The 24,116-nt window shown below is 37.8% G+C and overlaps 1 protein-coding gene across 1 annotated transcript in view; it reads left to right on the top strand.

Annotated features, from left to right (window-relative positions):
* The window catches only part of LOC127567310 (ciliary neurotrophic factor receptor subunit alpha-like), a 233,514-nt gene that overhangs the window by 64,829 nt on the left and 144,569 nt on the right, over positions 1 to 24,116 (top strand). Inside the window, exon 2 of the mRNA XM_052010049.1 lies at positions 18,591 to 18,669. Coding sequence (XP_051866009.1) covers positions 18,591 to 18,669 — 79 coding nt within the window. The remainder of the gene's footprint in view (positions 1 to 18,590; positions 18,670 to 24,116) is intronic.

The following is a 24,116-nucleotide window of genomic DNA, read 5'->3' as shown; positions in this document are numbered from 1 at the left end:
TAACTTGAATTTATATCATGCCTTTCATCACCTCAGGATAACTTAAGTCAATGAAATACTATTTGAAGTATAGTTAAGATCAAAATACGTGAACATTTTAAAGAAACTAAGTACAGACAGCCTGCCTTGCTGGTGATAGTTCAAAGGCAGATTATGGGAAGGAGGATGAAGTGACAACAGGATGGTGATCGTAAGGACTGTTCAGGGAACATCCTACGATGTGCAGTCTGGTGGAGATATCCTAAGAAAGGTTAGCCTTAAAAATTACATTTGTATATCTACCATCATTGAGTTGGCACATAAAAATGATCCTTGTTGCTTTGATTTTGCATCTGTTAAATGGATGCAACCTGGTCCATTTCCTGAGAATAATTGAAGCTATCCAATGAGATTGGTATTTTCATTTTGATCACATTTTAATTGATTTATCAACTTCTTTGGAAAAGAATATCCCCTGCATGTGAAATTTTTTGTACTTGTGAGTATTTGTGCTCATATTGCATTGTTCTGTGATCTACTAGAAATATACATTGGGTGATCTTCCTAAGAGCTTCTCTATTATTAGTGATTCAGTGGAGAATCCATTTATGGATGTAATTGAGGCACCCATTAAAACATTGTGGTTAAGTGGAAGAAATCATTTGCAAAAATAAGGCAAGAAGTTCTGTGGGTGTATTAGATACCAGCGCAGGCTTTTGAGCAATGAGAAAGGGGAGACAACAAAGCATCCACAAACCACATCAGCCTGTCTCAGTAATTATTGCTTTCCCCTCCCTTTCCAATGGTTATGATTCTGGATAAGAATGATGAATGCTAATGAATAAGTAATCAATTCTGAGTGAATGTATTGTTTTACTCACTGATGGAATTACATTTCTACCTTTGGGATAACTGTTTCATTGATTTGTGGTGGACTTAGAGAATATGTCTCCCCCTGAAATCTGTTTAAAAATCTACTAGCAGTGTAACCTAAAAGAAATGTTCTCATTCCTGTGACTTTGGCATGCCCAAAGATGGGAAAGGTTTTTAAACATTTCAATCATATTTGTTTCGTAATTGGAATCCTGTGACAATTTATATCCCACTGTTATAAGGCTCTTGAACAGAGCTCTTGTACGATAAAGATGAACTCTTGATCTCTCAATTCACCTTGTCATGGCCCTTGCACTTTATTTCTCTACCTACACTGCACTTTCTCTGTAATTGTATCACTATATTCTGTTTTTTTTTCCTTTTGTACTATCTTGACGTATTTATGTTTGGAATGATCTGTCCAGATGGCATGCAAACAAAAGCTTTTCACTGTATCTCGGTATGCGTGACGATAATAAACCAATTACCAATTACTATTTTTCACCAAAACTAGGTCTAGACACAAAAACCTCAATTTTCTTGTTAACAACAGCAGCAATGATAGCGTATAGGCAGAGATTTTGGCATAAGAACATAAGAAATAGGACCAGGAGTGTAGGCTATCTCTTCGAGGTTGCTCTGCCATTTATCAAGATCATGATTGACCTTCTACCTCAGCGTCATTTTCCAATTCTATCTCCATATCCCTTCATTCACTTAATGCCCAGAAATATATCCAACTCTCTTTTAAATGAACTCAACAGCTGAGCTTCTACAGGCATCTGCCAAAGGTTCACCATCATCTGAGTGAAGAAATTTACCTTCATCCAGTCCGAAATGGCCTACCCCCTATTCTCAAACTGTGTCGTCTTGTCTGAGACTCCTCAATCAGGGAGAAGATCATAAATCATTGCAGTCAAAGGATAAGGCAAAAGTGTTCAATATTCTGCAGCAATACTGGATGACATTCAATATGTGAATGAGTTAGAATTCATGATTGTATTTCATTGCAATGTGAGAACAAATACTCCCAAGTACAAAGAATTTCACATGGAGCTGTTCTTTTTCGAAGAAGTTTGTACTGTATTGTAAATTAGTTAAAATGTGATCAAAATGCAAATGTTAATTGTATTAGATAACTTCAGTTATTCTCAGTAAGTAACTAAAATGCAAATCTAAACTGCAAACATATTGATTACTTAGTTCTTTCCTCAACTATAGGCTTACAGTTTGGGGCATGCTGTTAACACATTAAAAGTGCTGCATTTAATGTTGCTACATTAATTTCAAATCAAGACAGGAGATAATTAAGGTTACTACTTCAGTGACATTACTTCACATATTACCTGTGTGTAATAGTTACACTGACATCAGTAGATTTAAAAACCATAGCATTAGTCACATCTGTCTGCTAAAATGAGATCAGCATAGACTGAACAGTTTTTAAGCATCTTATGACCCTTGTACATTGAATGACTCAGGCTAGACTTAATTATCTACTATCCTGGTTAAGGCAATATATAGCTGAGATGCACAGACCACAAACTTCCCTGGATTGGTCCCCAGACTATACTGCTCACTATCAGATAATGGAAGAGTAAGGTATTATAATTAGTTCCCCCCACCCCACCCCCCCCCCCCCCTCCACCTCATTGTAAAGATAGGAAAGGGGACAGAGGCCAAGGTTTTCCTGCCAATAGTTATCCAAGTAACTGCTGCTGGAAAGAGCTCATGACAGATGACAGGAGGGCAAGGAAGATAAGATTCAGTTTAATTCTGCCTCTTCCACACCTTCAGATGAATGTTTCTGGAATGTGTGGAACACTACTCAGTAAGAAACAACACCTTCCAAAGATGAAGTAAGAAAATTATAGAAGAATATATTATTGCATCCGACAAATTTAACATTTTTTTTGCTGTAACCTTTTAAAGGAAAAGAATCAGGTGCATGGATACAACTTGGTCATGTTTCTTCTTTCTCTTTCCTGCAATTTAAAGCACAAAATCATGCAAGTCATAAGGACCAGAGTTAGCTTTGATATAATATTTTCATCCATCTTTAATTTAGCACAGGGCATTAGTTGAATAATGTGCTCCAGTTTAATGGATTGTCTGGGTAATTTGCAATGAAAGGTCTAGGCTGTGGGAATAGAATCCTAATGGCCCTGTCAGACATTGATGAGAAGAGCATGGGAGGCCTGTGCTCTTAGAGCACTGCTAAAAGAAAATAAACCTTGTTTGCTTTTAAAATAAGATACACTTGAAACCTGGCCTGAAAGAATGTGAAAGTGAAACCAGTGTCCACGGGTGGTTTGGTCGGCGGAAGCAGAGAGAGACCAACGGGAAATATTGCAGCAGAGGGAACAGATTGTGCAAGATGGAGTAAAAATTCTTTAAAATTGCACCAGTTGTCATAGATACTATTTTCTGCTTGTAGTGTTACTACTTTAACTCTTTAGGGTCTAGGCAATCAATTATGCTTATCTATTTTCTCTTTTTTCTTCCCTGAACATTGATGAACGCAGAAATTACAATCAATTGGAATAAGGAGGTGGAAATTAATTGGAGTATTTATATTTCATTGCCATCTCTGATCTCTCTTGTAAATGTTTGTATGGAGAATTTAGCTGTGTCACCAGACTAGTTGTAGAAGGTATTTAGTACCAATTCTGTTCTGATCAACTTAATGTGACTCCTGATGGAATTCTGTGAGTGTGACAGAGAAGAGGGAGATCTAAATGTTATAATCAAGTTCCTCTATGTTAATACGTTTTTCCATAGTGGAATAAATTGTCAGAATTTAACATGTCCTTTATATGAACTGGCTGGATAATTTATCATCTTTTATGTACCTTTTATGATATCTATGAATTTAGTTAGGTGAACCACTCAGAAGTGACACATGTCAGAGTAGTGAATAAGAAAGAAGGAAAAAGTACATAATACAAAGACTGTCATTGTGGTATAATACTTTCATTTTATTCCGTGGGTAAGAAATGTGACCTACAATGATAAAAGTGTTTTCTTTGCTGTAAACTCAATTTCATAAACGAGACCAACTTCAGTAGTAACAGGAGTAAACCAGTCAGTGTTCAATCACATCATCTTTATCTCAATTACATTTATCCATTTTTGCTCCACATCATTTCCTAATAAAGAACTATCATCTTGGTTTTGAAGATTTGAATTGGTCTATCATGGACATAATTTTCAGAAAGAGAATGAAGAATATACCCTGCTCTTTGCAGGAGAACGTACTGTTTCAATCCACTTGGTCCAGCTCAAATTTTATGAATGTGCCCCTTGTTCAGGATTTACCCAAAAGAGGAAATAGTTTCACTGTATCTGCCCTATTGGAAGTCATTTTAAAGCTCTCTATCACATCACCCCTCAACCTTCTAAACTCAAGGGAATAAGAAACAAGTTTAACTAACCTGTCACAACTTAACTCTTTAAACCCAGGCACCTATCTAGTGAATCTGCACTGTGCTCCATCGCCCTCTCTATATGTTTACTATTTACTAGCCCAAACTGAATAAAAATTAGTCATACGGTTGAAGTATCACTTCCTAACATTAGACTACAAACAGAATCTTTCATATACAGAAAAGGGAAAGAGAAAGAAAAGCAATTTAAAAATTAATTTTGCATTAAATCTTCAAAGAAATATTTCGACAGAATAGAAAGGGAGAATCCATCTCCAATGGCAGGACAATTGGTCTCCAAAAGATACAGGCAATTGACAAATGAGCCAAAAATGAAAAGAAGAGGATTTTTTGTTACAGTTTGGATTGTATTGCTTGAGATTGTGGTGGAAATCATTTTCAAAAGGGAATTGGATAAATACATAAAGGAGAAAAAATTACAGCATATTGACATAAGAATAAGGGAACAGAACTAGTTGGATACAAATTGGCAAGCACAGGCACAAAGAGTTGAATGGCCTCCTCTGTGCTGTGCTCTGTGTTCATTATTCTATGAAAATAAATCTCTGTAAAATTTCAGTTCCCATCCCAAGAACCCGTATTTACCAGAAACTCAAGGAAGGATGTCAGGTGCATCATTTAGGGGAAAGGTGCAATTTCATCCAAACCTAAAATTTAACCCAGTAAAATCCAAACCCCAACTGGATCCAACATCCATCTAAAGCAATCCAGTTGTTCAGGGTTAATAAGCCTTCGGCAAAAATTACAATGCTGAATGGGGCAATAAAATGAAAAATAAAAACAATATATCAGATAAAATTCAATGGTTAAAGTATTTAATATCATTCATCTGTTTCAAATTGCCCATGCAAAACCATCTAAAAATATGCTTTAGTTTTTATTTTTGAAGTTTACAAACAAAATTAAAAGGCCCATTTTCAATTAGTTAGATGGCAGCTATTAAGACAAAATAATGGGATTCATTTGTAGACTTCAGCATGGCTCCAGCTATAAACTGCACTCCATGTGCCAGAGAAAGAAATTGCTATGGTTTATGGAACATTTAATGGGAGGGGAAGCAGGAGAAAAAGTAGGCTAAGAAACAAACAGTTGTACATGTCCTTTCCCCTGGGTCTGCAATCTTGGCATAATTTCCTGTCGTGAAGCCAATCTCACAATGGAGAAGGGTTGATTTTATTCAAACTCTTCAGAATCACAATCTTCTGCAATAGAAACTAAAACAATTGCTGAGACTATTAATAATAATGATTTATTTTATCTCTACCTTTGTTGGTGTAACTAGTTTACAGACACTGAGGACAGTAAAAAATAGTTGATGTCTTTAAACAGAAATATTTCAAAAATGCAACATATACAAGAACCAACATCTAACAAAACCTTTAAATTTACTGTCCTCTTGCACTTAGTCATCATTGTGAATTAAGCCTTATAATTACTATTTGGAAAATCATTCCAAGTTATTATATAATCTCTGTACATTAAGCTGTTGGGAAAGTTTTTCATTACCAATCTGGTACTATAAAGGGTCACATTTAAAGAAGTTCCGACTTTGTGAAAAAAAATTGGCAAATCTTTTCTTAAATGTTTACAAGAACAGAAAATCCTGACATTAATCAAGCTGAAATGCATCATTTATAATTCATATTGTAATTTTGAAAACAAAAATAAATCATTTGCTAAGATCTGTTTTCATGAACACATTCACCATTTAAAGTCTTCTCTTGTTCCTACACTGTATGTGGATTTAGTTATTTACCAGATTATTAAATGATTGGTCTCATACCATGAAACAGAATAACCAGGACCATTTGTGCCAATAACTTCCCTGCATAGATTATTTCCTGGCGCTATAATACATTAGAACAAAAGACTCTAAAATTAACTTGCTGAGGGAAACAACAATTTGTATTCATATAATGTACTTAACATAATGAATTGTCCCTAGATAGATCACAGTAGGAAAATCAGAAGTAACTCACCAGAGAAGAGGATATAACCAAAAACATGGTCAAATAAATAGGTTCTTATCAGTTTCTAAAGAAAAAGAAAACTAGAATTGAGTGAGTCTTCTGACCAATATAGATGGTGTAGGCGAGAACTTAAAAAATAAGTTAGGAGGGCAAAAGGGGGTAGAAAATATCCCTGGTAAGTAAGATTAAGGAGAATCCCAAGTCAGAGAAAGAATGGATCTCTTTAGGGACCAAAGGGGTAACGTATGTAGGATGAGGTCCTAAATGAATACTTCTTATTTGTATTCATCAAGGAAAAGAATGGGGAAGATTGTGAGTACAGGGAGGGATACATTGATAAGTTGGAGCGTGTCTGTATTAACAAGGTGTGGGTGTTAGACATCATGCACTACATAATGGTTGATAGATCCCCATGGCTAGATGATAGCTATCCAAGGATGCTATGGGGAGCATAGAAGGAGATGACTGGGGCCCTGACAAGGATTTGTGCATCTTCATTAGCCATTAGTCATCACATGTGAGGTGTCAGAAGACTGGAGTATAGATAATGTTGTTCCTTTATTTAAGAAGGGTAGTAGGGATAAGCCCGTTAACTACAGGCTGATGAGCCTTGCGTCAGCGGTAGAGAAATTATTGGAAAAATTCTAAGGGGTAGGATTTATGTACAATTGAAAAGGTAGGGATTGGCCAGATATAGTCAGAATAGTACAGGGAAATCTTGCCTCACCAATTTGATTGAGTTTTTTGAGGAGGTAACTAAGAAGATTGATGAAGACAAGGTGGTAGATGTTGTCTAGATGGACTTTAGTAAAGCATATGACAAGGTCCCACATGATACGTTGGTCCAGAAGGCTAAAGCATATGGGATCCAATTCCAGATGGCTAATTGGATCCAAAATTGACTTGATGATAGGAAGCAGAGGGTAGTGGTGGAAGGATGTTTTCCTGATTGCTAGTCTATGACCAGTAGTGCACTATAGGGATTGGTGCTGGGAACCTTGTCGTTTGTGATATATATTAATGACTTGAATGTCAATGTAGGAGGTATTATTAATAGCTTGCAGATGGCATAGTATTGGTGGTGATATGATTAGCAAGCCATGTCATCTAAGGCTGAAGGGCCCATTTCTGTGCTGTACAACTCTATAATTCTATGACTCCAAAAGCTGACTGTCAGAATAAGTGAAGGGAAAATAACCAGACTTTAGGGATGAGAGCATTGAAGGCATAGCCATCACTGGTGAAGTAAAGGAATTGCTGAATGCTCAAGAGACCAGAGTTGTAGGAACAAGAGGTCTCAGAATGTTGTAAGAATGGAGAAGCTTTGCAGTAATGGACCAGGAGACAAAAAAGACCAGTGGATGTGGAGCTAATAAAGATGTCAATTGAGTTAGGCTGCCATAGAAATATTTCAGATTAGCTCATGTTCTTATAAAGATGGAAAGCTAGACAAATGTGCCTTGAAATAGCCGAGTGTGGAAGTAACGAAGTATAACCAAAGTAGTTAGAAGCTCAGCTCTATGTAGTTAGGACTTCAGGGCTGCAAATTGTACATTGTCATTGATCTTAATGTTTAACTGGAAGAAATGTTGTCTCGTGTAAGGCTAAATGTCAGCAGAATAATCTAGCAACACAATGGAGGGATGAAGAGAGGTACTGGTGAGGTGAAACTAAATGTTGTCAGTAAACACATAGATCATGTTTTTGGATAAAGGTAACAGGGGGACAGAATTAAATGAGAAATTAGAGAACAACACTGTGACAGAGACACCAGCTGTAATTTGTGATTTTCATTATAGCCTTTTTAGGTAATTATTTTCTCATGCCATCCTTACCTTTATATAATATTTTGCATTATCTATGCTCTATTAGCTTATTTGCATCAAGGCTGCAACTTGTTGTTTAAATCTGAACAGAGTGACATCTGGATAGTCTGGATGCCAGTATTAGTTTTTTCTGTTGCATCCTGACAATCTTAATGCAAAAAGAAAGAATTTTTTTCCTCAGTCTTTACAAATTTTGGAGAATTTTAACTATGCTTGGGTGAAGCCAGTGGGGTTCTTCTATAAGCATGCAGTGTCGAGTCTGCTTGTGTCATTTTACCTTGACTGTAAGTTTTAACTTTGAGCTGAGTAAGGAGGCCATCACTTCTTTCATGAGGCAGGCACACCTTGAAGATATCCAGGACCAAAAAGACCATTTATGGTTCTATTTTTTAACGTGATCTGTGGGGAAGAGAATTGTTCCTCTCTGAGTCATACAAGTCTAATGTAGGCAAGTTTTCACTCTTAGAGAAAATGTTCATATAATATCAAATAATATTTGAAGAATCCATCAAAACTGAGATCCAATGAATCCTGAAGCCATAACATTTACAATAGAAACAGTTTTTTTTTGAGCAGCATTTTGGAGAATAATAGTACAAATCACCTCTGAAAGGAAAATGTTCTCAGAGGTGAAAAAATCATCTAACATATTGAGGGGCTCCAGCATCATGTAACATAGACACCATTTACATTTGTATGAATATTGAGTTCCCTGGTTCAACTTGGTTGTCAGGAAGGAAAATGAGTTGAAATGTTAAATTCTGGCCACTCTGGTATTTATATATAACTTATATGAAGAACTTATATATGAATTTAAAGGAGTGGTAACACTAAATCCTCCAAAACTATTCCTTCTTATTGATTAGTGATCCATCTACCTGCTTATTCACCATATTGCTGAATTCTTTGCCTCTACAAAAATACAGTTAATTGTCTTGCCGACCCATTTATACTTCTCCCTTGCCTATCATGTTAGGCAACTCAGCTACTCTTTGGGTGGAAAAATTCTGACTGACTCCTTCCCCCACTTACTTTTTTCATTTATGTATCCTGGAATTTATCTATGCTGTTGCTAACAAATCGTCAATTCTTAGCATTTATTAACACGGAAGACAATAATTTATATCTACTTGCATTTATAAGGATGTTGTCATACTAAACCTGGACAAAAACAACCAAACACATGGCACATAAAATGGAACCCAGTTTTTCCTTTGAATAACAATGCCTTTTTCAATGCTGCAACCTCAATGTGTTTTCCATTAGAGAATATTAATAAGAATTATATTTACTGCTCTATAGTGGGTTTAAACATCTGGAAGTTATCAGTTGCAAAGGAGGCATGTTATAAGCCAGAACAGATATATCATATCACTTTTTGTCATTTTTTTTCTTTTTTTCTTGGAATACTATATAATCGATATAAATATCTCCTTGCTTTTAAGTGAAGAATGGTGAGTCTTTCCCAGGGCAAGGGAACACATTATTACCAGAGCTTTGTCTTAATCACTGCAGCCAGTATGGGAGTCTCTTTTGCATAATGCTGTGAATCTGTCAGAAACTCCATCAGCTGTTTCTTTTTTATTGAAGTCTCTGAGGATGACAGCATCATTCTTAAAAAAAATCCCTAACTGCAGCTCGAAGCCTCATTGCACAGCTCATAGGCTATTGTAATTCATTCAAAGAAATACAGCAGTTATGACTTATAGCTCTGTTTCAGCAGTAATTCTTTTTGGTAATTCCTTTACACTTAATTGACAAGAATTTTTTTTTAGATTTTATTTTTGACTTATTTTAAAATATTTTCCCATGTTGCATTTTCCCATTTCCAATACTTCTACCATTGTTCTTTACTCCTGAGGGTATTAACTCTTGATGCAATTCCATTTCCGCGGGTACCAACAGCTCCCAATACATCAACCATTTTCAATATGTTAGCTTTGACATGCTTTTCAACTGCAGGAGAGACACAGCTGCAGCTAAAACTATCCTCAGCTGTCATTCACATCACATGTGATTTCTGGTGTAGCACAATGAATAGCCTTCAGAAGCAGGTTGATTTCTATTCAGCCCACAACTCTTAGATCTCAGAACACTAAGATTAATTGTGCTATTTGCAGCTTGGTTAGCTGACTTGCAGTACATGTGATTGAACCAAGGATCTTTCTGATTGAGATAGCTGAGTAACAAAGCATTTTTGCTATATTTAGCAACCATCATGAGGGAAGTTCACATTTCTTTTTCATATCCACATGAATCATTTTGCCCTCTTTATATTTCACATGTGAAGGCTTAATACATAAAGAGAGATAAACTAGGGCTTCAACAGTCATGGATTGTGCAAGCTTGGGTCATATTCTCCTGTCTTTAGAAAGTTTAGGAGTGATCAAATGGAGTCTAAAATGATAAAGGGTTTGGTAGGGTGACAACAAACTATTTTTTGGCAGGGAAAACCAGAACAAAGAATCACAACCATAAAATTAAAGCCAATGAAATTAAGAACTTTCAAAATGGCAAGGAAACGTACAAACTCTCTCCTCCTCAAGACTGAGCCGTTGAGTTATTTGAAATTTTCAAAACTAAGATCAAGGGATATTTTATATGTTGAGTGGGTATAGTTCAAAAGCAGGTAAATAGAATTCAGGTACAGATGAGATATTGCCTGTTTCAAAGATAGGATAGGGGTTAGGGACTGAAGAGCCTGCCATCCATATGATCCCTGGACAGAGTGGTAGATGGATAACTCACTCCAAGGTTAATATCGAATCAACTTTTGAATTGGGTGTAATGAGTTGTTTAACAGAGGTTCATGATGACTTGTCCAACAATCTTTTCTCTTTTAAAATGGGTAATGTACTGTTAGAATAGCATTCATTCAACAAAGAAACTAACTGAAACTAAGCTCAGACTGCTGGGATGAAATCAGTAACCCTTTCAGATGCCTGCATTCACTTGTAAGTGTTTTGAAAGAAATTAGCTTTGACAGCCTCATCTTAGTTCCTACTGGGAACAAAACCATAGTGTAAAACTGATCATAATTAAAAACTAATTGGAAATAAATTGAAGTGGGGGTTGGGGAGGGTGCACTTGACTTGGGAGTTGGAAAACAGAAGCTATTGCTTTGATGTTGGAAGAAATAAATACGGCAAAGCAGAGAGAAAACTGGCTTTGGAACTGGACATTTTTGAGCACCACAAGGTTACTTAAAATTCCAAATTTGCATTCATTTGGAGTTTCAAGCCTCAGCCTAGACTCCTGCTCAACTTTCCACAGCTACATCCGTGTTCAGTGATATAAAAAAACCCACAATGGCAATGTTTAAATTAGTCCTCAACTAGTTACAGAATAGTTGTGGATTATTTCTTCTGGTTGTTGGTACAAACTTACACATTTTGTTTGCTTTTCCATATTTGTTAAAAGTTCCATCAGTATATTGGATGTGGATTTGCTCGTGCCAAAATATTTTCTTGGTGACTGAAAAGCCTGTGCACAAATCACTGCACATATGAGTGGCCTTGGAAGGTTTCCTCTTGGCACTGAGTATGAGTGGGAGAATGAACAGAGTCAACACACAGTGGAATAAACTTCGAGAAGAGTGACAGCATGGAGAAGGAAGAGGAATAGGAGGAGAAGATAGTTTCTCAGCAGGAGGAGATGTTTAGGAAGAAGGTGCTGAAGAAACAAATGAAAGCTGTGAATGCTGGGCTGAGAAGTGGCAGATGGAGTTCAACCCAGATAAGTGTGAAGTGATACACATTAGGAGATCAAATTCGAAGGCAGAATACAAGGTTAATGGCAGGACTCTTAGCAGTGTGGAGGAACAGAGGGATCTTGGGGTCCACGTCCATAAATCCCTCAAGGTTGCCATGTAGGTTGATAGGATTATTAAGAAGGTGTATGGAGTGTTGGCCTTCATTAATCAGTGTATTGAGTTCAAGAGCTGTGAGGTGATGTTGCAGCTCTATAGAACTCTGGTCAGATCACAGTTGGAGTATTGTGTTCAGTTCTGATCGCCTCATTATAGGAAGGATGTGGAAACTTTAGAGAGGGTGCAGAGGAAATTTACTAGGATGTTGCCTGGATTGGAGAGCATGTCTTATGAGGATAGGTTGAGCGAGCTAGGGCTTTTCTCTTTGGAGAGAAGGAGGATGAGAGGTGACTTGATAGAGGTGTACAAGATGATAAGAGACATAGATCGAGTGGACAGTCAGACACTTTTTCCCAGTGCGACAATGGCTAACATAAGGGGACATAATTTTAAGGTGATTGGAGGAAGGTATAAGGGGGATGTCAGGGGTAAGTTTGTTTTACACAGAAAGTGGTGGATGCGTGGAACGCCCTGCCGGCAGAGGTTCTGGGGGCAGATACATTAGGGACATTTAAGAGACTCTTAGATAGACACATGAATGATAGAAAAATAGGGGGCTATGTGGGATGGAAGGGTTAGATAGATCTTAGAGCAAGAAAAAATGTTGGCACAACATTGTGGGCTGAAGGGCCTGTAGTGTGCTGTAGTATTTCTATGTTCTATGTCTTGGGAGCTACTTTATGTGCTGGTGCTCAGTGCCATTGTAACTGCAGACTGAACATGAATAGCAAGAAACTGAGATTGCATGATGGCATGATGCACTTTCACTGCAACATTTGGGGATGGAATGAATGTTTGCTCTACAGTGGTAGCTGAGATGTTGCATCATTACCATGGGTGTATTAATAAAGGAAGGGTTCCAAGCCCTATGCCAAGTTGGAGCCAGATTCTATTCTTCCTTACTCCTTTCTGTGTTTCTGGTAAACTTTCCAGTTCTCCAAGAATTTGGATGTGTACACCTTTCAGCCTCTTTTTCTTCAATGAGATCATCATCTGAGTTCTTCTCACAAACTGGACTATCCGTTGCCCTTAACCTGCCTGCAGCATACTTGTGCCCTGCATTTCACCTTGTGTCTCCATTCTATTTTCTAAGTGCTGTGTAAATATCTGAGCTGTAACTATGAATTTGAGTGACAGGCTGTCTGCATTTTCAATTTGACCTTGTCCCCACCCCACCCAATATCCTGCCTGGATTGGATAGTGTTCCTGGTTATTGGAGAAACAAATGCAGGTACAATTGTACTAAACAGAGAGGAGAAATTAAGAAATGCAGGTTCACACCAGCTTCTCAGTCTGTTAATACTGTGGGATGAGGGGCAAGTGCATCATGAGCAGGGGAATGATATATGTTGATACCATCATCTTTAAAGACTTATCAATGACCCTTCCCATAATAGCCAGCACTGTCACTGCCGTGGATCATAGCTTTTGTGCCTCTCCCCCTGCAATTAATTCCAATTGCCATTGGATGCAGACCACCTTTTCCTGCAAGACAGAGTAAAGCATCGGTGAATATTGAGAAAGCTGTTTGAAAAATGTTTTGGTTGAGTTACTGACAATGTATGCAAGTTGTGAGATATGCATGTGAAGCTTTCAGCAGTGATATAGCTATGAGCACGGAGTGAAACATATAGTTGTTACTGATTGTTGAAGTTGTTAGTAGAGTAGGTAGAAAATGGCATTTGGAGATGCAGTTATTGGCCTTTATGGCACTTGTGAGATCATTAGTCTTCTTCCAGGTCATCCGAGTTTTTGCTTTTTTCCGTAACCCTTTTATCATGTATCTGGAAGGCCTCTTGCTCTGTTAGGATATAGGATATCTCCCTTCTTTCTTACATCTATTCCAACCCTGGCACTCCAATCACATCCATGGTTACCTATTCTTTGCTCATTCCCAGCTTAGTTTTTGCGTAGAATGATTCCCCAATGCTTGCTCCAGTTACAATGCCCTTTCCCTTTAAGAGGGGCAGACTACCTTTAAACGGTGTAAGTTAGTGACAGTATTGGGTCCCTTGCTGGAACTTGCAGCCTGTGACTACTTTGTGGGATTATTAAATTTCTTCTATCTCTGCAACCAGACTCATGGACTATCATGATAGCACTGGCACAAGCAGAAATCACTAGGGACAATGTGAAGTTGCTATTATGTTTGCATTCTATTCATATATTCTAGATTAATTTTGCATTGCAATCTTCATGCACATTTTCAGGGGATAACAAAGTTATCCCAATTGGTGTTTTACTCTCTTGTAATTCAGCAAGACTGGAGCTTGATGGATTAATAGTGTGAATTAAGAAATATCCCTTTCAATGTTAAATAAAGCAAAGATTATGAAAAAATGAAGCACTGCAAAGTGTCCGCCTGGGTCACCATTTTGTTTCGCAGCAACCTAATCGTGATCATGAGATCAAGGGTAAGGTGTTAATATCATTACATAATGGGGAGCTTATGAGAGCCCAAGTCTGTTAAACCACTTCATCAGTGCCAGATTGTTTTGCATGAGAAAATTATTGTTCACAATAGGTAAATTAGATTGTTTCACTATTGCTCCTGAATAACAAGTATCAGTATAAAAGGACCATGATAATGAGAAGTTATTAAAACCAGCCTGTCTGTCTGTGAGAAGTGCTAGTATTCTGCAGCATGGCTCTGCAGAAGAATTGATCTAATTTAAAGTCAAAACATATCTCAATGAATAAGCTCTTCAGTGTTTAAAAATAGATGGTTGTTCACAGTGTGGACCAAGGTAAGTAATGGCAGTTAAGAGCAGATAATGTACAGTGGTCAGATTGCAGTATTCCAGAAGTAGTTTGAACCTTAGTTTTCATCCCACTTGAGTCCTTTTACCTTGTCATTCGAGACTTGTTTTGTGTTGTAATCATTTACTTTCAGCCTGCTCTCTCAATAGCAACTGAAAACAGGACTTTGAATGAGCTACAGTTTAAATTTAGGACCATTGCATCAGATTAAACCATATGCAAGAGACAGCAGATGTCACTTCTATGGTTTTCATCTTTTTTTCAGAAGTGATTTTCTCTCTAGGTGGCTGCAGTTAACATTCCCTTTGGCAGTTAGCAGTCTCAATGCCGTAATTTAATGCTTCACAGACTGGGCAACACATGAAACAAATTTTTGTTTTGAAGAGAGTTCTTCACCTCACTTTTCATTATAATGCATGACTAATTATATCATTGCACACCTACCTCATCTGTTTACAGCATTATTATTATTTTGATTTCCTACCTACCAGATTTCAGAATCTTAACAAACAATTGTTTCCTGTCACAATAATTTCAATCTGTTCCTCTCTAATGGATAATCATTTAAACTATTTAATAGAGGATGACTTGTATGGAAAAAAAATATATCATTTTGGTGGTTACACATGAGGGATCTTCAGTTTGCATTTAGCATGCACATAACTGATTAGGGAGTCCTCGACTGTGAGCCTAAAATAAAAAGGTTCAATTCTCTGCCTTGATAAACACATTAAAAATAACTGTTTAATTACATCTTCATATTCTGGAAAGTATTTTGTACTGAACCACAAATTAAACAGCAGGTTAGCAGATGTAAACCATTATCGATTAATCCAGTGCTCATTTTCTCCCTAAGAATACACATAAAAGTAATATTTTTAAGCTGATCGTTTTATGCAAACTCCGGGATCTTTAGCCTAAAGAAATCACATAAGAATTCATTCTTGCTTGTTCACTCAAAAAAAAACTTGCAAAGTATGTTATATGTGGTATTCAGATTAAATTATTGAAGTATTCTTTGTTCTTATGTTTAGGATTATGCTGCCAATAGTGAACAGAAATCCTTCCTCCCTATGATTTTCATGCATGGAATATTAAGCCAGTCCATAATAGTTCCAAATGTACCAATAGTGTGTGAGCAGTCAGTGGGATGGAAATCTACCCATGAGGTTCCTCACCATTTTGTCTGGACAGTATGAGGCATTCTCCAAAGGGAAACAGAAAATTGGAAGCCTCACTTTAGAGTGTCCAATTACACAGTGGATTTGAAAGATATCTGACAACAGATATCTTTCCTCCTTCAGTGTATGACATGGAAAAAGGAGATAATTAAAGTAAAGAGGGGTAATTGGACTATTAAATATTTCCACGCGAAACTTATTTAGGATTATTAGGTGAAGCAACAAGCAAACGGAAGTGTCATGTAAGTCAACCACTTTTATGATTATAATTAAAAAGTTTACAGTGCAAGTATTACTATATTTTGTATTTGGGCAGTAGGCAAATAATTCTTTAATGCTTTAGGATCTTTGTAGTCTTGCTCTCCCTTATTAATTTCATTCTTTTTTTCCTTCTGCTTGCAATCCTTTCCCAATCTGAAAGAAGAACAGAAAGGGAGGGGGTGGGGGAGGGGTCAATCATCAACTTGAAGGAGATTACGCTAACATTCTGAATTCCAAAACAGCAATGCTAAAATCATAACCTACCTTTATCCCAAGAAGACCAATCTGATGCACATTTTCCAGTAGTTTATTCATTTTTTTTTGTTTTGGTGATGTAAGGAGGTAATGCATTCCTTAAAAGATTGTGGTTGCTGGATCAATTGAAATTTTCAGGGCTGAGATGTATTTTTAATCAAATAAAGTTGCTGCAACACAGGAGGCCATTCAGCCCATTGGGTCCATGATGGCTCACTGTCATGCAATCCCATCAATCCCATTCTGCTTCTCTTTATTTTTGCTGTAACCCTGCAATTTATTTTCTCTCATACACCCATCAACTCTCCTTTGATTGATCTTGCTATTCATCTACATTGAAGAGAAATTAACAGTGACCAGCATTTCTTTGGGAGTTAGAAGGAAAGCAGTGTACCCAGCAGAAACACAAATGGTCTCTTGGTGAGCGTGCAAATTCCAAATAGGCAGCATCCATAGCCAGGATTGAACATAAATCCCTGGAGCTGAGGTGTGGCCACCTTAACTGCTACACCACCATATTACCAATCATGGAATGATGAAATAAAAATAGACAATTGTAGGTGAGGTACCAATCAGGCATGATTTAATTAGGTGTAGAACATACTCAGGGCAGGAACAGCCTATTCCTATCCTTTGTTCTTTAACCTAATATACCTTCTTGTGATAGTGCTTTCACAACACTATTCAATAAGAAATTCTAAGATTCTGAGTAATGATGATGAAGTACATCAAAGGCTTCATATTGATAATGCTGCTTCTACAATACTCCTGTCCTCTCGTCCTCAGTAGTGGAAGTCAGAGGGAAATTTTACCATGATATAACATTACTTGAGTGCTGTGGTATACCCTGTAAATCATATGCACTGTAGCCAGAGTGTGACGCTGGTGGATGGAGCCAGATGATGAGTCCAGTGGCAGGAACATCTAGCAAGTAAATTGCTCTGTCATATTGTTGTAACTCTAGAACTCTAGACACAGTGAGTGAACTGGTTGAGCTCCTGGTGAATGATAATTTCCAGAATGTTAATGGTGGGGAATTCAACACAATAACTTAACAAGTTCAAAGAGAGGTAGGTAAGCTCTCATTCATTCAAGAAGGTAAACTATTTGTCACTGAAGTAGTATTAATATTGCCTATAATTAACATTATAGATTTGGATAATGTTGAGGTCAATCTGAATACATACTGGGATACACTGCTTCATTATTTAAAGATCCTGTGCTCAGACAATTTAGGAAAAAGATATCTCTTTCTTCATTAATAAAGTGGCTAAAGATGATTGAGTTGAGAGTATTTCCCAAAGGTTTTCCTGCAGATGTTTGGATGCTGTGATGAATGGCCTCCAATCACCAAAACTATATCTCTGCTGCCAAGTATCAGTTTTGCTAGGGTTCACTCAGCTGAATACTGTTATGGTGGCAGTTGAGTAATTGCTCTCATCTTTTATTTATTAGTTTTTGCATTCATATCAAGGTCCTAAAGAAGTCTAGGGCTGAATAGTTCCGGAAAATTTTCTTTTTATTTCTTTTGTGTACTCTTCCTCTATTCTCTGTGTTTCTCTTGATCTGGCTTTCTCTGTCTCTTTGTACATCTCTATCTCTCAGCCTTACCCAGTCCAACAGCACCCCCAGTCCCAGTCACACATCAAAGGATGGTGTGACTGGTTGTTGACACAGTTTCTCTGAATTTCATTCCAATCTGGAATGCAAAGGGACTTAATAACAGAATAATTCAAAAAAATGCGAACACTTGTGTAAGCATAATCCATGTTCAGGTATGTTCATTTTAGAATGTATTTTGTTTGGATTCTATTATCCCTGCCATCAAAACCAACAAGATATAAAAAAAAATTATGGGTTTACATTAATCCCAATAAGGGACATTGGATGTACTGTCTCTTCAGGCAATTGACTCTAAATTTCTACCTGTCAAGTTGTCTCATTGGAAGTGTAACCAAGGAGGTTTCTGTTAGTGCTCAGAGTCATGAAGGATGACAGATTGAATTGTTAGTTTGACTTTGGTTCCCGGGGTCTGTACAGACAAGTCCTTAAGAGGAGGATGTGTTTGTTGAAAGAGTGATGCTCACATTCACAATGCTGCTCTGTAGATTAAGAGTCCCAGGAGCTGTCTTTTTGACTGATGTTAATGTTTTCACTTGTTTTCTTAACAGATGGCAAATATTGTTGCTTCTGCCTACTGTGTGGTGCTGGCCATTCTGCTGGTGCATACTCGAAGCCACAGCGGGCCGGGTAAGTTGAAAAACAAAGAATTTCCTTTCGCCTTCTGGTTCACACATTTTCCGTTAACCTTTTCCACCCCAGGCAGAGAAAAAATAAATTCCAAGAATTCCAAATTGAACCTCTAATGAACCCACTTTTCTCTTTAAAACAACATATTTTTTCCTGATTTTCTCCCTGAATGCACATTGTTTCTATCTGGATTCTCATTTCATCCAAGTTGTTCGACGTTGAGTGTGAGCATAACACAGTGGAATGACAGGAAGGCTATTCAGCTGTAGGTAGATCCTTGCTGCCATGCTTAATCCTCTCGTTACTGTTGCGTGCCACAAATTAAATAAAATACCTTTTTCAGTACCTAATTTAGGAATGGATTGCAAATTGGTTACAGCAGAAACATTAAGGACTGGAAGTAAGCCTACCCTTCCTTGTATTTATATCCAAACTGAAAGAATATTTATTATTCTTTGGACCTGGCTAGGGCACAATGGCTGAATGATGACCTTCTGAGCCATTAATGACCATAATTCTTCATCTTAAATTATTAAATACATTAACATTTTCAAACTCAAGGATGATTACAGAAACCTTCAAGTCCTGAGAGCTGTCTGGACAGGTTTGTAGTTCAACAGCAAACAGGTGTGAACAAACAGATCCTAACTAATCCTGGTAATTTTTTTTTATTTATTCATGGAATGTGGTGCTTGGCAACACCCGCATTTATTGACCATCCCTAATTGCCTCAGTGTTTGTTGAGTGTCAATCACATTGGTGGGTCTGGAGTCACATAAAATACACACTGTGTGAGGAGACCAGATTTTCTTCATTGAAAGATATTAGTGAAGCAGATACTTCTTCCACCAAAGTTCAGTGGTTTCATGCTTACTGTTACAAAGGCTAGATTTTGCTTTTAAGTTCCAGATTTATTTAATTACTTGAGTTTAAATCCCATAGCCACCATGGTGAGATTTAAACTCATGTCTCTGGATCAAGGGTCCAGATACTTGCTGCCAGTCCAGTAGAATTGTGGTATGTTCTGATAAGAAAGGTAATAGACTTAAAGTCATAGTCATACAGCACAGAAACGGGCCCTGCAGTTCACTCTGTCCATGCCAACCATCAAGTATCCATCTATATTAATCCCATTTATGAGGATTTGGTCAATAGCCTTCTACACCTTGGTGATTCAATTGTTCACCGTTGCTTAAAACTTTATTTATATAGCACGGTAACGGGCCCTTCTGGCCCAATGAGCACTCGCCGCCCAATTACACCCACGTTAACCTACTAACCCGCATGTCTTTAGAATGTGGGAGGAAACCCATGCAGTCATGGGAAGAACGTACAAACTCCTTACAGACAGCGGCGGGAATTGAACCCCGATCGCTGTCGCTATAATAGCGTTATGTTAGATAGTTCTTAAAAGTTGTGAGAACCTCTGTCTTCATCACCTTCTCAGACAGTGCATTCCAGATTCCAACTATCTTCTTGGTGAAAAAATAATCTTCCTGATATCCATTCTAAACCTCTTATTCCTTACCTTCAAACCTTCAATCTTTGCCCCATAGTTAAAGATACCTCTGCTATAGGGAAAAGTTTGTTGCTGTCTACCCTATATATACACAACATAATTTTATACACCTCTCTCTGCGCAAGCCCCCCCCCCACCAAATCTTCTCTGCTCCAAGGAAAACAAACTCAGCTTATCCAGTCCCTCCTCATAACTGAAACACATCCTGGTGAATCTCCTCTGAAACCTCTCCAGTACAATCACACCCATTCTATATTCTAGCAACCAAAACTGCACCCAGTATTCCAGATGTGGCCTTACCAATGTTTTATAAAGCTGTAACATAACTTCCCTGCTCTTATATTTTTTCCTTGCTAATGAAAGCTAGCTTGTTTGTCTGGGTGTGGCACTTTCTTAAGTAATAAATAAAACATTCTACAATCAAATTCATTCAGATTAAGGTTATTGTAGTATCACAATAATATTTGGTTGTCCTAAGTCCATTTAAATCATTTTAAACACCTTGGCATATATCAGTAAGTTCACTATTAATACACATTTAGAAAGATTTAAAAGTATGGTCCTATAATAAGACCATTATGCTCCATATAATTAATCACTGTCTTTAGAAAATGTTACATCACAGGCTTATTTGATCCCACTTTCACCTGCCCTCTGTCAACTGGTCTGAAAGTGGAGGGACATTTGAGCTGACCGCAAATCCAACCCATCACTACCACCAACCCTACATCTGAGAGGCATACAGTAAAATATAGTGAGGCATGAGTGGTGACCAGGTTTCAGGCAGTACACCACAGAAGTTTCAGCCCTGGAAAAACATGATAATCCTTGATAGGATACAAGACTGGTGATAGAGCTTCAATTGCTGTCAAAATTGTCAAGGCTTTGTAAGTTTTTAAATGTCCTTGAAATTTAGAGACATTTAGGAACTAATTAACTATTAAAATAAAATTAAATAATTTTAACATTTGTTTTTAGGTGAATAAATGTTATTAAAATAGTGTTGTACTCTTTTTAATTATACCTGAAAGTAAAATAAGTGAATGAAAAAACAGAATTTTCTCTTCCCCTGTAATCTTCAAGCCTAGTCTAGTCTAGTCTGGGATCGGAGAGGAAGAATCTGTAACATAATCTAACATATCCAGGCTCTGCCATTGGACTCCATGTGGAGTCCAGTGATGAAGTGCAGAGACAGATGTTTTGGATTCTGTCACTTAGCTTGACACAGACTTACGATGGATCCATGTAATTCCAGGATTGATACTATAAAATCTTGTGCATGAATTTCAGTCAATCTTCCTTTTGGAGACTTCAATTTTAAAAAAACACATCTCTTGAAAAATACCCAGCATCTTTGTGTAACCTGTACTCTGTCCATATAACTGTAACCTGTTAATTTTGTGATCAGTGCAGCGACAGCACAATGGCACTGGTAGAAGAGCAGCTGCCTCACAGCTCCAGAAACCTGGGTTTGATCCTGACCTCTGGTGCTGTCTTTATGGATGTTCTTGTCACCCTGTGACCACATGGGTTTCCTCCAGGTGCTCTGGTTTCCTCCCACATTCCAAAGATGTCTGGGTTGTAGGATAATTGGCCACTGTAAAATGCCCTAGTGGTAGAATCTGGAGGAGGAAGGAGTTGATGGGAATGTGGGGAGAATAAAATAGGCAAGGGTAAGATGTAAAAAAAAGAGGATGCCTGATGGTTGGTGTAGACTTGGTGGGCCAAAGGGACTGTCTGTGCTGTAGCTCTCTATGACTCTATGAGTACAGAGAATGAAAAGCTTTCAAGCAAAGCTTGAAACTTGCACCCTTATCTGCAGTCAATGGATGACAGAGAAGAGCTGGGGGCGGGGGGCACTATTAGAGTAGCTTCGATGCATAACTCAAGTACATTTTGTGATGGTGCACACTATAGCCACCATGTATTGGAAGTGTAGGAAAGGTATGTCGAAGTGATGGGTGGGGTGCTAATCATATTAGCTGTTTCGACTGGATAGTTTCAAGCTTCTAGAGAACTGTTGGGTCTGCTCTTATCCAGGCATATGTAGAATATCTGATCACACCATGTGGTCCTGGCAAAACCCAAACTGGGCATCAGCAGGCAGGTTACTGGGAAGTAAGTGCCCACTATAGCACTGTTGACAACAGCTTACATCACTTTACTAATGATTGAGAGAAGATAGATTGTGCAGTAATTATGGAGACAAAAGAGAGACTGCAGATGCTGGAAATCTGGAGCAACACATACAAAATAATGGAGGAACTCAGCAGGTCAGGTAGCATCTATGGAGGGAAATGAACAGTTAATGATCCCCCAGTATTTTGTGTGTGTTGTGCAGTAATCAACCAAATTGGATTTGTCCTGTGTGACATTACTGGCAATTTTTCACACTGATAGGTACTTGCCAGTGTTGTTCTGTAGTGGAATAGCTTGGCTAGAGATGCAGCTAGTTCTGGAGTACAGGTCTTTGATACTACAGCTGGGATGTTGCCTAGTCTCTTACCCTTTGCTGTATCTTGTGTTGCCATTTCTTGAGATTACATAGAATGAATTATCCATCAGGCTCCCTAAACTGCTCTTCTATGTAATGTCATCTGAAGTTGGAACAGTGTCCTTACCCAAGAAAGAATATAATGGCATTGGAAGCTGTCTAAAAAAGATTCATCAGGCTAATTCCTGGGATAGAGGACTGTCCAATCAAGAAAGACTAAACAGGTTGGATCTGTATTATTTAGACTTCAGAAGAACGAGGGGTGATCATAGTGAACCATATTCCTAAGGGGGCATGACAGAGAAAATATCAAGATGTTCTCACTAGTGGGAGACTTGTGAAAGAGGGACATAGTTTCAAGATGAGGTGCAGGTCTTTTAAAACTAAGGAATGTAGAATTTTTTTCTTGCAGGGGAATTCTCTGAGGTAGAGAGAATTCTCTGGAATTCTCTGCCCCTGGGAGTTGTGGATTCTAGATTACTAAAATAAATTAAAGCGCAGGTAGATAAATTTTTGAAAGATCTGGGAATCAATAACTATAGGGACCTGGCAAAGAGGAAGTAGTTGAAGCTTGGGGTAGATCAGCCATGATTATGTTAATGGTAGGCCTCAGGGCTAGGTGGCCTACTCCTGCTCCTATTTTCTTGTGTTCTTATGTTTTGGTTTTATCTTACATGTCAAGTCTTTCACTCATCATATAAACTGCAACAGCTTCAGCACTGATACATGGTTCCTCACTAATCATCTTCTTGTTGATTGAGCATCATGAAAACTATCCTGCAGCCAACCTTTGATGCATTTCAGAAGGGATTATCCTTCACTATCCCATGTTAGAACATATGGACTGCATGGACAGGCACAGGAAATTCTGGGCTTAATTGAGGGACAAAATGCATTGTCAGTCCTTTACAGGTTTAAGAATGTATTTTTTAACAAATTGACAAAATATCAGGATGAACTCCAAGCTAAAACTTCACATTCTAACCATAATGATTAAGTTGCTGGATTAGTATACTGTGACATAAGTACAAATCCCACTACAGCAAGTAGAGAATTTAAACTGAATTAATTGAATAAACAGGAAATAAAAAGCTTATTGCAGTGAAACTATTATTTTTTTGTTAAACTCCATTTAGTTTACTAATGTCTTTAAGGGAAGGAGATCTGTCATTCTTACCTTGTTTATCCAGATCCACCAATAGGATTGAGTCTTAACTGCTCCCTAGGTTGACAGGCAATTAGGGATTGCCATTAAATGTCAGTGATGATTGCAAGAATTTATTTAAATCAGCTCTTGTAGCTCATTGCTATCAGTCCTTCAGAAGGTATGCCCAATTCCCTACATGCATAATCGGTTAAGAGCCACAGAACACAGGGAAGTCTCAGATTTTTGATGCTGATCTTAAAGCAGATGCCACACTTTGCTGTACCATC

This window comes from Pristis pectinata, chromosome 2 (genome assembly GCF_009764475.1).
Source record: "Pristis pectinata isolate sPriPec2 chromosome 2, sPriPec2.1.pri, whole genome shotgun sequence".
NCBI classification, from domain to species: domain Eukaryota; kingdom Metazoa; phylum Chordata; class Chondrichthyes; order Rhinopristiformes; family Pristidae; genus Pristis; species Pristis pectinata.
The sequence above is the reverse complement of the archived record's forward strand: the minus strand, read 5'-3'. Positions and strand labels throughout refer to the sequence as shown.